The following is a 15,311-nucleotide window of genomic DNA, read 5'->3' on the forward strand; positions in this document are numbered from 1 at the left end:
ATTCATGCAGTTAAAAGTTAGGAAGTAGTGGGTGGTTTAGTCTTTATGTTTGGTATTTCATAAAATGTCCAAGGCCCTTTAAAAGTACAGAAATCAGCCCTTCCTTTGGGAAAAAGCTTACCCTAAAGACATATTTCCTTTTTTACAAAAATTTCCCGGGTTCCATAAAGATGATATAAGAGAAGAAATAAAGTGAGCGCAGAGTGTGCCCAAGAGACCATAACGACTTGGAGGTCTTCCATAACCTCAGTCAATCATGCTCTAAAGCTTCCTGCTAGGGTTGATCAAGTCACTGAAAACTTTCAGGCAATTACAGCTTCATTACCCAGCTCACATTCACACCTCCATAGGCTTTCCTGTAACAATCACAGTGCTGTGCTCAAATCCCTAAACTAACAGGACTATAATCTTATTTCTGCTTCGCCCTCCCTTTCCATTCAGTTGAATGGCATCATAGCCAGTAATATTCAATAGAGGGCTCAGCAAAGAATAAAATAGACAAAGAAGCAAACTTACCATCAAACACGTTACTATAATAACAAAGATGCTGACAAAAATGACAACAGCATAGAATCCTTCTTTGCTCCAGATTTTGTCCGCTTCATGCTGCCCTTGTAAAACATTTTTCTTGAAAAGCAAAACAGAAAGTCCGCCGTTAAATGACAGCTTGAGGAAACTGGCTTTGTTCTTATCAGACACTACACATATTTTGAGCTTTATTCCAGTCTGTGTATTGGAGCACCCTTACACCCTCTTCCCGCAGCTAGAGCTGTTTCTCAAACTGATCTAGACAGCAGACAGCCGTCTACAGCTAGAGATTACTTAGCCTCTGGTGTGGGAGCTGGCATGCCCTACAGGCATGCTCAGGTCCTCCTCATGTCTCCTGTAGTCTGTCTTGGAAACTACCTGGTTCATAGGTGAGAGAGTTCTGTTCTGCTCGCTTCTGTGCTGAGGAAATGTTTCTGAAGCTCTCTTCCTCTGAGTCCCCTCCCACATCAACACGCTGGCTTCTGAGCTGTAACACTGCTCTGTACCTTTAAACAACAGCCTGACAGGTGCAAACAAAAGCTTAGGATGCTTTTATAAACACAGCAACAATGTCAGGATCTTTTTTTCTTTCTTCTTCCCTCTGATGGTAGCACACAGGATTTTTCTCCCCTTAAATGGTTTTTACTTTGTCAAAACTTGGCCAAGTATCATCCCACATAGAGATTGTTATTTTTTCTTTTATATATTTCTTGTAAGTATCAGGGCGCACCAAAAAGTTCATAATTATCTGGTAATACAAGGCAAAAGAAACAGGTTTATTTTTTTACTATTTTTGCTTCCTGGGGGGTGGGTGTGGGAAAGTGGAGAAAAATCATGAACAAAAGTTTTATTTTACCTATTCTTTAAAAAAAAAAAAGGCACAGCAACTAAAGTCAAGTCTTAGAATGAAAATGTTTTATAATTGAATGATGTATGGTTAAAGAAACTGAATTGAAACCAAGTGACTCATGATTAGGGAAAACATAAAGACTAAGTCAGGTTAAATGCTTGCACTCATTTAAAAAAAATGGGGGGGGGGCAGATGCTGGTGGCTCATGCCTATAATCCTTGCTACTGAGGAAGCTGAGATCTGAGGATTGATGTTCAAAGTCAGCCTGAACAGGAAAGTTTATGAGACTCTTATTTTTAATCAACCAGCCAAAAACTGTAAGTGAAGCTCTGGCTCAAATGGCAGAACACCATCCTTGAGTAGCCAGGCCCTGAGTTCAAGACCCAGTAGCAGCACACACAAAAAATTCAATTTGTTGAGCCCTGCTTCTCTTAGTTTTGTGGTAAGGGGATGATGTCTTCGTGATCAGGGAAGCCATGAGTTAAACTCATCTTCTAAGTGCTGGGAGTTTTGAAATCATTTTAAGTCATTTCTTTTAAACTTAGAAAACATCCTTAACAGTTTCAAATTTGATATAAATATTTGCCTTGAAAAATATTCCATGGAAATTTTTAAAACTTTTATTGTCAAAGTGATGTACAGGGGGAGGTTAGAGTTAAATAAGTAAGGTAGTGAGTATATTTCTTGTCAAACTTGTTATCTCCACCCTCATTTTTCTCCTACTTTCCCTCCCTCCAACCCCCCGCCATGTGGACCCCCCTCCTTCCCTGCAACCATTTCATGGAAATTTTTATCTCAGAACTCAATCATGTCCTGGTAGAGAGATGAATAAGCAGGCCACAAGAGATCTTTGAGTTTAAGTGTGATTCCAAAAATCATTTGGAGGGAGATTTATTGCTGAAAAGAATCAAATTTCTGAGCTAGGAAAGTGGCTCAGTGGTAGAGCGCTTGCCTTGTATGCATGAGGCCCTGGGTTCGATCCCTCAGCACCACATAAGCAGAAAAAGCTGGAAGTGGTGCTATGGCTCAAGTGGTAAAGTGCTAGCCTTGAGCTGAAGAGCTGAAGGATAATGCCCAGGCCCAGAGTTCAGGTCCCATGACCAACAAAAAAAAAAAAAAAGAATCAAATATTTATTTTCTTTGCTCAAAAACAAATGATGTACTCACTGTAATGTATTTCACACTTTCTAGACAGAAGCACAGGTTAAAGTTGTTTTAAAGATATGTAAATGGTAGCTTAATAGAGGATCTGGGAACAATTGATGATAAAATGATTAGTAACTAAGTATGCTGCTAAAAATGTTGGGTTTAAGTGACAGTTTTGTTTTCCTCTGCTTTCAGCTAGGTTTTTAAAAAAAATTCCTATGTCTCTATAAATATAACTGTGAATAGAAAACTCTAGTAGGAATCAAATATAAAGATGGAAACAATTTTTTTGTAGGCAACTAAATAACATCCATTTTTCACTATAAAACTAGTTAGACCCTCAAGTAAGCAGCATAAAGTGCTCACATTTAAATAGAAGGTAGTGCATTTTAACTAAACTATAAGGAAGTGCATTTTAACTAAAGAATTTTGGGCAGGAAGGGTGGTTAAGTGGGTGGGAAGAGAGTCAGTGTACCTCGTTTGGTTCATTTTTCTTTTTCTTCCTGTATAATTCTATAACTCATAGAATATCAACATGTTCTTTTCTGCTTAAGAAAAATCTGTTTTGTTTTCTGTTTTTAACTGAAGCAATGATGATGGAAGAAATGTGCTCCACTGTCCCTTCCCCCACCTGCAGTTAGAAAGACACGTGTTTTGAACCAGAACTTAGTCACTGCGTTTTCTTGGTAAATAGATTTCCTTCTGAGTCATGCTACTCCTGCTGAGCACTACTATATTTGTACAGAGATCTAAAAAACTTGATAAGGACAGGGTAATAAATGAAAAAGTTTGTGGTTGAGATCCCACACAAAAGATTATAATTCACAGTAATTGTGAATCTAACCTTTACCTAGGGTTTACCCAATGCATTTTATATTTTGTCAGGGGACCGAGAGTTCAATAATTCACAGACTCCAGGACCTGGTAAAGTTAATGCCAGTATATTATCTTTATGTCTTGTTTCATAGCTATACTGCTTTTTCCTTTAACTTAGTTTGAGTGAACAAAGCTGAGGAGTTTTACTTTATTACTAAAGTTTGTTTTATCTACATTATGTAACAATGGCTTCTGTATATTTAAAAAGTTGATATTCTGTGGTTTCCTTCTTTCTTTCCTTCCTTTCCTATCTTTCTCCTTCTTTTTTTCCTTTCCAGTTTGCAAGGGTTAGAAAAGATGATATAGAGATATAGAGACATCTCTCTTTGGGAGAAATGAAGCACAGAGAATAAAAGTGAGATGTTATGAATTATCCAGTTAATTTGTTTGACAGACAGATAAATGAAATGTATCCTACAACAATATGGCTTTGTTGGATAAATGCCAAACTTATTATGCCCAAGTGAACAGTTGATTTGGATGATCTAATTTATTTTAACATTGATTGTGGATGGTAAGGGGAAACAAAGGAGGAGGCAACAATACTTGATAAGAAATGTACTCAATACCTTGTCCATGTAATTGTAACCCCTCCTCTGTACAGTATTCTCAGAATACAAAAAAGAGAAGAAAAAAAAACATTGATTGTATACTTCCTCAGCATTGTATAGCTAAGTCTACATTGTGTGTGTGTGTGTGTGTGTGTGTGTGTGTGTGTGTGTGTGTGTGTGTGTGTGCTGGGACTGAGAATTGAACTTAGGGCCTGAGTACAGTTGGTTTTTTTGTTTTTTGCTCAAAGCTAGTGCTTCACTTGAGCCACACTTTCATGTCTAGCTTTTTGTGGATTAATTGGAGATAAGAGTCTCATGAACTTTCTTTCCCAGGCTGACTTCAAACCTTGATTCTCAGATTTCAGCCTCCTGAATAGCTAGGATTACAGGTATGAGCCACAGACATCTGGTAAAATCTACAATTCTTTAGACTGGATTGCAATTGAACATCAAAAACATTTCAGTACTTTCTAACTATCAATGTAGTACTAATGACATCAAACTCATTTTCTAAAAAAATGTTTGTAAATAGAAACTAAAATAATGAGTTTAATTTCAGTTCTCTTGTATGGGACTTATTAGGCAAGAGGGTGTCTAGTTTTATCTTTATGAGCATCTTATAATAAGATAGAATTTGAGTGCCTACAATGTTCTAGATACCACATTAAAATATATGAAAGAAATAATACCAATTCTCTCAAGAAACTCAGATTGGAAACACAAAACAAGTAATTCTCCATTTGGTTTTTGGTTCTCAAGAGCCATTTCTAATTTAAATATCAAGCATATAAAGAAACAGCCAAAACAATAACACATCTTTCCGTAAAAGACTAAATCTAAGTTTAGGAATAGAAATTTTGAGGCACTATTCATGATATTCTTTTTTTTATTTATTTATTTATTTATTTATTTATTTATTTATTTATTTATTTATTTATTTATTTATTTTTGGGTCCGGTCGTGGGGCCTGAACTCTGGGCCTGGGCACTGTCCCTCAGCTCTTCAGCTCAAGGCTAGTGCTCTACCACTTGAGCCACAGCACCACTTCCGGCTTTTTTCTTTTTGCTTATGTGGTGCTGAGGAATCGAACCCAGGGCTTCATGCATGCAAGGCAAGCGCTCTACCACTGAGCCACCTTCCCAGCCCTCATGATATTTTTTAATCCATACAAAGGATAAAAAGCCAAATGAGCAAAGCACTTTTGTTTTCTCCCATTAATGGCCATGTTACCATAGTAGCTACACTTTGAGGATCAAAATGTGAACCAAGCCGGGCAAGTGGTTGATGCTTGTAATCCTTGCTACTCAGGAAATTGAGAGCTGAGGATCATGGTTTGAAGCTAGCCTGGGCAGAAAAGTCTGTCAGAGAGTCTTATCTCTAATTAATCACCCAAATACTGCATGTGGAGCTGTGACTCAAACGGTAGAGTTCCAGCCTTGAGTGAAAAAGTTCAAGAACAGCACCTATGCTCCAAGTGAGGTCAAGCTCCAGGAATGGAAAAAAAAAAAAGAAAAGAAAATGGAACAGTGGGTGGGGGCATAAATGGTTGTAAAGTATTAACTAGAGAAAGATGAAGATTTGAAGAAACCCACAGAATGCCATAAGTGGCTTTAAACAACACTCCACTCCAGTGTCTGCAGTGCTCCTTTGGGCAAATGTACCAGGCAGTGGTCTAGCAGAATTCCTACCCACTGGGAACACTGTTCGCCTCAGCTCTCTGCTGCTTCTGCCCTGACATATTCAACTTCAGGTCAGTCCAAAGTTTCAAACAACCTGTCCCTCCTCAACAAAATACTCTTCATAGCCAATTCATACACATGCTGACCTCTCAAGATGTAACTCACTCACTGTTTCTAAACGTATTTTGAGATATATTTCTAAATGTTTTTTAGGCTGCTACCACTTTGTGAAGAAATACCGTATTATGCTTGCCTGATGCGCTTTCATTAATCCAGTACAGGACAGGCCTTGTGGTTGACTATAGATGAGCAGCTCTGATGGTCAAGGGAAGCCTTCCCTCCATTTTTCACTAGGCTGGAGTATGTTGGAAGACCCCCAAATACTTGACTTGAATTAGTTCATTTTGTATAGTGATCTTCATGAATCTGGTGACTTAATAAACTGCTAAATTCCTCAAGCCTCCAGGAAAGCCTTTAAATTAGAATAAAGCAATGGGGGGAAATGTGTATAATGTTCTTTAAAAGCTTACAGGAAGCAGAATAAATTGTTTCAACGATCTTTTTATATTTTTTAAGAGGAATTATCCTCGGTAAGATTTATACCAGCTGGCTACACAGGGCCTCGGCTGTGGGGAAAGAATGGGGTCTTGTTTGTCATACAAAGTAAGGCACTTTGGATTTGGATGCATTTCAGGCTGGAGAAGGGTAAGGCTGATTAAACTCGTGTCCATCTCTTCTCTGGCCTCTGAAAGCACAGGTGGCCTCTCCAAACTCCATGGCACAGAGTGAAAACTTTATCCTAGTCCTGTATTCTATCCTCTTCTTATTTGCACTGCAAAAGTAGATGTTCATTGAAAACAAGAACTATATTATCTGTTTGTTTGCTTATTTATTGTTTACTTGTTTTCTGATTTTGGATACTACTTTGCATATGGTTTTTTTGTGGATATAATTTTCCATTTTTTGCCTATTATAGTATGTCTCATCTAGATCAACAGAACAACATGAGGCACATACATTGAAGACCATATCCTTAAAGACATCCAGAAAGCCACTGAGTAACAAACTGATGTTGAAAAGTGAAACGTGCCTAGAAGGCCCAACATACACCACAAGCATGGGAGAGAAGGACTATGGTTGGGGACATGACATCTATTAAGTTCAGAATTGATTATACATAAACAAAGAGAGCATTGCTCAACAATAATGAAGCCCAATTACATAAAAGACGGCATGTCATCACTAAGAAATCCAGACTTGATTCTACAGTACTCTGGGAGCCAAAGAAGAATCATGGAATTCAGACGGCAAGCCAGATTTACTTTCAGCAAGCCTAGTCTGGTGGCAAGAACAGAAACAAGTTGTGTGTCAGGGGAAAGTAGTAGGGAAGTAAGCAGAACCCAAAGCCGGAAGATCAGTGGGGTTGTTGTGACAGTCATGGTTGAGTGGTGACAGAGAGTTGACACTCCTGTCTCTGGTGTCTGTATCTGCAAATGCAGCCAGCCATGGATGGAAAATTTCAGGGACAAAGAATCTCACCTGTTCTTAATGCCACAGAAGCATGGTTTTTTTCCTTGTCATGATTCCCTAACAATAGAACATAGCAACTATTTACATAGCACTTACATTGCATGAGATATTACAAGAAACTTAGAGCGAGGTAAAGTAGATGGGAATGTGAGTGTGTGTATGTATGGGGGTCATATGTAGACACACATCATTTCATATAAGGTGCTTGGATATCTGGGGTTTTGTTTATTATAGGAGGGGAAGTATCCTGGAAGCAGTCTTTTAAGGAAAACTGAATTTCCCCATTCTGCCAGGCTTTCCTGTATTCAAATCGTATACCAATTGTATGTGAAGACTTCCACATATAAGTAAAACTATTAATCCATATATCCAGTCTGTAAGGTAAAGACTGGATATGAAGAAACCAAGGTACTGAAAGGTTGACACTGTATACAGGCAAATAGTCTCACAGTGACAACGTGACTGGCCAAAGGTCATATACATTGTAAACATTAGCCCTGGGGTTCAAACACACTCATAGAAATGATTTTCATTAAATATGGTATTTGACCTGTATTAATTGGAGATAAGAATCTCAGCCTAGGCTGGCTTGGAGTGTCAATCTTTAAATCTCAGCCTCCTGAATAGCTAGGATTACAGGGGTGAGCCACTGTGCCCAGCAATATGTTTGTTTCTTAATAATCAATCAAATGTCACAGACATCTAATGTATCATTTTTTCCCCAACCATTTTATTGGATACATCTAAATAAGTTACAGGATCACAAGGTTATTGAAGAATGCCAGAAAGTGAAACTTGAATGTCAAAAGGCACTTACTTAAACAGATAAACATAAAGGAGGAAGAACAGAGAAATCTGACCCTTAGGGAGATTTTTTTTAAGTGAAAAATCAAATCACAAACAATAAAATAGCTTTCATCTTAAAGCCTCATGAGGTTGCATTAGCATCTCATCCTAGCTGTACAGACTTTTAAATGAAATTATCTGAGCAGTGATGTACATACCTCGGGAAAGATATCTGTAATTCCAAATTGGGATAAACTTTGCTGTAAAACATTGATATTAAGTGAACGCAACACTTCTTCAGATGGCAGGGCTTCAGGCCTTCCTGCTTTTCGGTTGATAGGAGACACAAATAATTCCACACTGTTCTTCTTTTCCTAGTAAAGGCAGAAATTTCAAGACATTTTAAGCAATTTGGGTAACTTTTTTTGTTTTACCTTTTGTCTTAGGACCTAAAGAAAATCAGAATCCTAGGAACCTAAAAGTTACTTTGGAGATCATATTTATTGGTTATTCTTTGTTAGAGTTAATATTAGACAGTTCCAGATCTAACCATCTTCAAATGGCTTTCTTTCAATTAGTTGGTAGTCTTTGTTTGAAATTTTATATTTTACTGCCTATTGTTTATTTGCCATTTTATATTCTCCCCCCTCCCCCCCCCACCCCCCGTGGGTCAAGAACTCACTATGTAGCCCAGGCTTGCATAAGACTCTTGATCCTCCTTTCTCTACCTCCCAGGTGCTGGGATTAGGCATGTACTACCATGCCTGGCCATAGGTTAGTATTTTTGAAATGTTGCTCAGAAGTTTCTGGAATGATTATGCTTAAAAAGTTATTCTAGCTGGGTGTTGGTGGGGTAGTTCTAGCTACTCAGGAGGCTGAGATCTAAGGATCACAGTTCAAAGCCAGCTTGGGCAGGAAACTCCATGAGACTCTTATCTCCAATTCACCACCAGAAAACCAGAAGTGGCACTGTGGTTTAAGTGGTAGGGTGCTCGCTTTGAGCTAAAGAGCTGAGGGACAGCTCGCAGTCCCAGAGTTCAAGCCCCATGACTGACAAAAAAAAAAAAAAAAAGAAGTATTTTAAGAAAAAAATAAAACATGATTCGACACCACATTCTTTTTTTTTTAAGTTATTTTTATTTTTTTATTTTTGTTGGTTGTGGGTCTTGAACTCTGGGCCTGGGCACTGTCCAGCAGCTCTTCAGCTCAAGGCAAATGCTCTGCCTTTTGTGCTACTGTGCCACTTCTGGTTTTCTGGTGATTAATTGGAGATAAGAGTCTCATGGGACTTTCCTGTCTGGGCTGGCTTTGAATCATGATCCACAAATCTCAGCCTCCTGACTAGTTATGATTACAGGCATGAGCCACCGGTTTCGGGCCAACAGCACATTCTTAAGACATCACCACTCTCTCTCTATATTTTTAATCACTTGTATGAATGTGGATACACCAAACAGGTGCTGTCTTGTAGCCCTTTTCCTGATGCTGTTCACCTCAAATATATCACACTTTAAAAATCTACCCTTTGGTAGGAAAACATTTGTTGTGTGTGGATATCATGATTCTTTTCTTATTAATACTGAAAGGAAGATTTCTTATCATAATGACTGTTACACACACACACACACACACACACACACACACACACACACACACACACACACACACACACAAAAATCCCAAACACCAGAAAAATGTGGCACTGACATTGAAAACATTATCTTTTACAACTTAATACACTTGCATAAGGGAATTGTGAGTTTTTTCTTTTTGACACATAGTTTTCTTACAGCACCAAATTTTCTTTGAATACAATTTTTCAGGAGTTCATCCAGGTATAAAATGAAGGATCATTACTGTATGGGCAGGAAGGACAATGATAATTGGCATTTCTATTAATGTGAAATATGTTGGTCATCAGTAGGTGGCTCATGAACTAGTAAGAATTGCAGTAGGATAGAACATTTGTCTTGTGCCTGTTAGGTGCCAATGTATTTTAATTCTGTTGTTTCATTTAATACTCAAAAACATTCCTAGGAGATGAGTATCTTGGTTTTCCCCACTTTACAAATGAAGAAATGTAAATGGCTTGCTGTGGTCGCCCGGCTAGCCTGTGGCACTGCTGACCGTTCGGCATGGTTCTGCTTGTCTCTCACCAGACACATGCTCTTAATCACCAGCCTCTGTCCCTTTGGGTATTATAACTCTGTCTACTATAACAGCTACTTTTAACAATGATTCTAATGTTCTCTGAAGATATGTAAACCCTTTCTTGGGTGTGGAAAATTCTTTCATCTTTGCAAACAGTTATTATGCTTATTACATCTCTATGTATGAACATTCATCTAAGATATGTGTGTATAAAAAATAGGTAGATTTAGACCCAATACATGTATTGTACCCAAATCTTTTCACTTAAATAGGGTATGTCTTGGATGTGATAGCCTATGAAAGTTTGAAGTCTTTTTCTTTTCTCTCTTTGTTTTTCATTCCTCCTCTTCCTCCTCCTCCTCCTCCTCCTGCTCCTCCTCTTCCTCACTTTCCTCCTCTTCCTCCTTCTCCTCTTCCTCTTCCTCTTTGTTCTCCTCCTTGACCTCTTCTTCCTCTTTCTCCCCTTCCCTTGTCTCTTCTTGAGTCATGTTTTCTCTAGGTGGCCCAGGCTGGCCTAAAGCTCACAATCCTCTGGTCTCAGCTTCCTGAGTGCTGGGATTGCATCATGCCTGGCATAACCGCCTTCACTCTTTAATAATGATATTAGAAAATGCTATATTTTCTTTTTTATGATACTGAGTTAAATTTTTTTCTCAAAGCTCATTTTAGTGCCTAAAAATTGTTGATACAAAATGAAAGTTTCTTTTTAAAAAATGAGGATTTAAATAATTCCCTTTCCACCTGCAGAAAACCAACAAGAAATATAATTCCTAAATTAAAATGTAAAGCCAATTCTGTCCTTAGCTGGCAATGCAGATGCAGATGGCTTGGAAAGCTGAGCTCCAGCAGGGCAGAACAATTTAAGACAAAGGGAACATGCCAACCCTGCTTGGGCTTCCAATGCCATGGAAATTAAGATCAGTCAATTCCCTTTCCATGTGAGCCTTAGGTGGCTAGTGTTTCACAAGGAAAAATTAGTCTCGTTTAAGTGATCCCCTTTTCCTCCTTTGCTCACACCCATCTAAAAAGAGATGAAAGCTATTGTTGATGATATCAGGTTCCCAAATACTGAGGAAAGAGGCTAAGAATCATGTGTGTGATGGACAGATCCCTTGGGTTTTCCTCATCCTCATGTTTTGTTTTAATAGCATGTTTGGGCTGCAGACAGCAAGGTCAGTTTTTTATCTTCAATTCTATCTTGTGCATTCAGGGCCCACCCTTCTGAATCCTCATACACATGAAGGGCCTTGAATAGATACTGTTTGCAGACAATAGCTTCACTCATAGAGAAAGTTCTGCTTCTCCTGGACAATAATTTTGCATTAATTTCAGGCCTTTTATTCATAGTTAACAGTGTGGCTAGTCTTGAACTATGACAGAGTGGACAAACTTCTCTTTCTCCCCTCCCTCCCTCCCTCCCTCCCTTCCATCCCTCTCCCTCCCTCCTTTCCTTTCCTTTCCTTTCCTTTCCTTTCCTTTCCTTTCCTTTCATTTCATTTCCGTTCTTCCCTTCTTCCCTCACCCCTCCCTCTTTCCCTACTTCCCTCTCCTTCCTTCCTTCCTTCCTTCCTTCCTTCCTTCCTTCCTTCCTTCCTTCCTTCCTTCCTTCCTTCCTTCCTTCCTTCTTTCTTTTGTTGGTTGTAGGGCTTGAACTCAGAGCCTCTGTGTCTTCCCTGAGCTTTTTGCTCAAAGCTAGCACTCTACCACTTTGAGCCATAGCTCCACTTCTGGTTTCCTGGTACTTGATTGGAGATTGAGTCTCATGGACTTTCCTGCCTGGGCTGGCTTTGAATATGATCCTCATATCTCAGCCTCCTGAGTAGTCCTGTGTAGCTAAGATTATAGGCGTTGTTGTTTTTGTAGAGGAATATTTGGTAAATAGTTTAGGCTTCATGAGTCAAACAACTTTTACAATTACTCAACTCAGCCATTGTAAGCATGCAAATAGCCACGGGAGTTATGTGAATGAGTGGATGTGGCTTGCTTCATTAAAGTTTTATTTTAACAGGTAGTAGTACCAGATTTACCTCATGAGTCACAGGATTTTAACATGAGCCTTTTAACGATGGTGATGATGATTATTTGAAAAAAAAAACAGCTTGGATTTGGGGAAGGAGAATATGGAGTGTGGAACATAATCTTACAATGAGGCGATTGATGTGCACTTGCTGGGGTAAGAGTCCTAAAGCTGCGGCCACTCCTTGGCGGAAGATCCGAAGCAAGGTTATGTTGAACTTGTTTACATCCATTTGTAGAATCTGGAAAATAAAAACAAAAAGAAATCTCAATTCAGGTAAGTATTTCCTTTAGGACAGTCAGCTCTTGACTAATGATAAACTACACCAACTTGGTTGACTCTGGGAAGTTCCTAGGGGGCCTGGTTAATTTTGATGTAAATTGAAATCAAAGGATGTGAAGTTTTACATAACATGTTACTGGTGTTAGTTCAAAATGGCATATAATAATGCAGTTTGTCCAGTCATGTAAGAAACACAAGTAAGCGATCAACTCATAAAGAATTTCTGTGTCATGTGCCTTGATCTTTTCCTTTCCTTCAGGTGCAGATGACAGAGTGGTCATCTGTGGCCAAGTGTGTTTCAGTTACATGAGCAGAAGGACACTTTTAATTTGTGTTCACACACAATCACAGAGAAAGATATGGTGTGATTTCCACACAGCTTGAGGTGGCACTTTCTCTACGTGATGATTTGCTGCCAGCATCAATGAAGTACAATAATGCATTTTCAAAGTCTAGTTAAGAAGCCAATAGTACTCATGATTTGGTCTAAGGTACACAATTCTTAATGTTCAGAAAACATTTACTATTCAGATTTTCACTAGAAAAAAATCAAACCATTTTAAGAAAATCCTAAAATACAAATCAACCTGTGATATATTAGTAATACTGAATTTAAGTCCTGAGGGCTATCTCTATGTTTAAATCATGAAGTAGTCTACTCTGTATTTTCAAAAATGCATCATAATGCTTTAGGATAGATGCTTGCAAGATAAGGAAACCAAATCTTTATGCATTACACACACACACACACACACACACACACACACACATGCACACGCACACACGCACGCACACGCACACACATATATTCTGGTACTAGGGTACTCAGCTTGATTTCTCAGCTGGTTCTCTACCACTTGAAAATGTAGCCAGACTAGTTTTTTGCTTGTTATTTTAGAGAGGGAGTCTCATGAACTTTTGTACCTGGGCTGCCTTTGACCCTTGATCCTACATATCTCAGTCTCCTAAATTGCTGAGATTATAGGCAGGAACCATGGATACCGGCTCATTTTTTATATTCTTATAATGCTGAATTCACGGCTTTGGTAATAGTAGTTTGTCAGTAACTGCTGGAAGACTACAACATTGCCTCTTCTACAAAGTGAGGTACACTTTTAAGTACATACTTGTCTTACAAGTGATTGGTTTACAATGGGTATGCAATAGAATAGGAACTCAAACAGCCTTTCTCTAAAAGAAGGATACTGCTTTGAGAATTTTTAATCTTTTAGGAAATAATATATTAACTATACATAATGTTGGTACAAAATAAGTAACTGGAAAGATGACTAAATGTTCAATGCTATGGAAATGCAGAGTGGAGGAGCAAAACAAATATAATGGTTTCTGGTCAGGTTGGTGGGCTGAGCTACATTTCCAACTTAAAGACTTTTAATGCTTGCTTTGGGAGAAGGGCCCTGAGGCTTGAGCTAGGCTAACTGAAATCCAAAAATGGGCAGAACTATTGAAAAACTCTACTTAACAACTAACTCAAGGACAGGCACTAAAACTTGTCAGAAGTTTAGTCAAACTTGACTAAAACTAGTCAGAGGGGAAAGGATAATTTTATGGGATGGATTGTAAAGCTTCATCAACCACCACTATCAATTCTAAAATGTTTATTTACTTATCTTTATTTTGCTTAGTGCCAAACAACAGAAACATATGTCTTAGAGTTATAGAGGCTATGTGTCACCAGGATCATGTCCCCTTGTTAATCTGTCAGGGAGAATTCTAGCTTCTGTTGATTGTCAGCAATTACTTGACCTGCAGTCTTTGCCTCTGTCATCACACACTTGCTCTCTCTCTCTCTCTCTCTGTGTCTCACGCTGTCTTCTCTCTCTGACCATCTGTGCCCATGCTTTCTCTTTCATAAAGGTGCTAACCATAGTGGATCAGAAGTTTACACTGCTCCAGTATGACCTCCTTTTAATATACATGTGACAAACCAATTTCCAAATAAGTTTACAAATTTTCGATACTAGGGAGTTGGAATGCCAATATGGGAATTTTTACTTTGATTTAAATTTTATTGTAAAGGTGATGCCCAGAGGGGTTACAGTTACATGAGTAGGTAATGAGCACATTCCTTTTCATTTGGGCCAGTCCTGGGGCTTGAACTCAGGGCCTGGGCACTGTCCCTGAGCTGCTTTTATTCAAGGCTAGCACTCTACCACTTGAGCTGCAGCGCCACTTCCAGCTTTTTCTTTTATGTGGTACTGAGGAATCCAACCTAGGGCTTCAAGCATGCTAGGTGAGCACTCTATCACTAAGCCACATTCCCAGCCCCACATTCCTTTTTGAACAGTGTTACCCCCTCCTTCATTTTCTCCCCTCCCCACTCCCTTCCCCCCAAGTTGTAAAGTTCATTTCCAATATATGTCTAGTTGCATTGGCTCACCCTATGTACCACTGTTTCTCTGATTCCCCTTCCCTTCTCCAAATCCTATAAACTTATCTACAAGACAAAGGATACAGAAACCAAAAACAGTGACAACAAGGAATAAAACAAAGGTGGGGTGGGGGAGAAATAACTGCAAACAGTACAATAATAATAAAAATACCCTCTTGTTTCCATTTCTTGGAGTTCATTTCAATAAGCACCATTTTATATGGTTATATGTACATATATGAATTTTAAGGGAACACAATTCAACCTTAAACAAGGAATGGGAGGAAAATGTCTTTCTTCAGAATTCTGAGGAAACAAATTTGTATCAGAGTTTTTCTGAACCAATAGAAATCACTGGATCAGTTGCGTGTGTGGGTGCTCACCCCCAGCTGGGTCTTCATCCTATCAGGAGGTCAGATGTGCCCATTAGAAAGTCATTTTATTTCACAGGTGGGTTTGCTCTGGAGTTTACCATAGATAAAGACAGTGGCAATGTCTGGGTGGGTCAAAAGAAGTGGCAGAG

General features: G+C 38.8%; 1 protein-coding gene across 2 annotated transcripts in view; it reads right to left on the reverse strand.

The window, feature by feature from the left end:
* The window catches only part of Ptprr (protein tyrosine phosphatase receptor type R), a 213,489-nt gene that overhangs the window by 91,011 nt on the left and 107,167 nt on the right, over window positions 1–15,311 (reverse strand). For both annotated transcript variants that reach the window (XM_069988668.1, XM_069988669.1), the window contains exons 3-5: window positions 12,242–12,355; window positions 8,165–8,320; window positions 517–627 (exon numbers count right to left, since the gene is read on the reverse strand). In XM_069988668.1, coding sequence (XP_069844769.1) covers window positions 517–627; window positions 8,165–8,320; window positions 12,242–12,355 — 381 coding nt within the window. The remainder of the gene's footprint in view (window positions 1–516; window positions 628–8,164; window positions 8,321–12,241; window positions 12,356–15,311) is intronic.

The sequence above is a fragment of the Dipodomys merriami genome, unplaced genomic scaffold, assembly GCF_024711535.1.
Source record: "Dipodomys merriami isolate MVZ:Mamm:240054 unplaced genomic scaffold, mDipMer1.0.p SCAF_10, whole genome shotgun sequence".
NCBI classification, from domain to species: Eukaryota; Metazoa; Chordata; class Mammalia; order Rodentia; family Heteromyidae; genus Dipodomys; species Dipodomys merriami.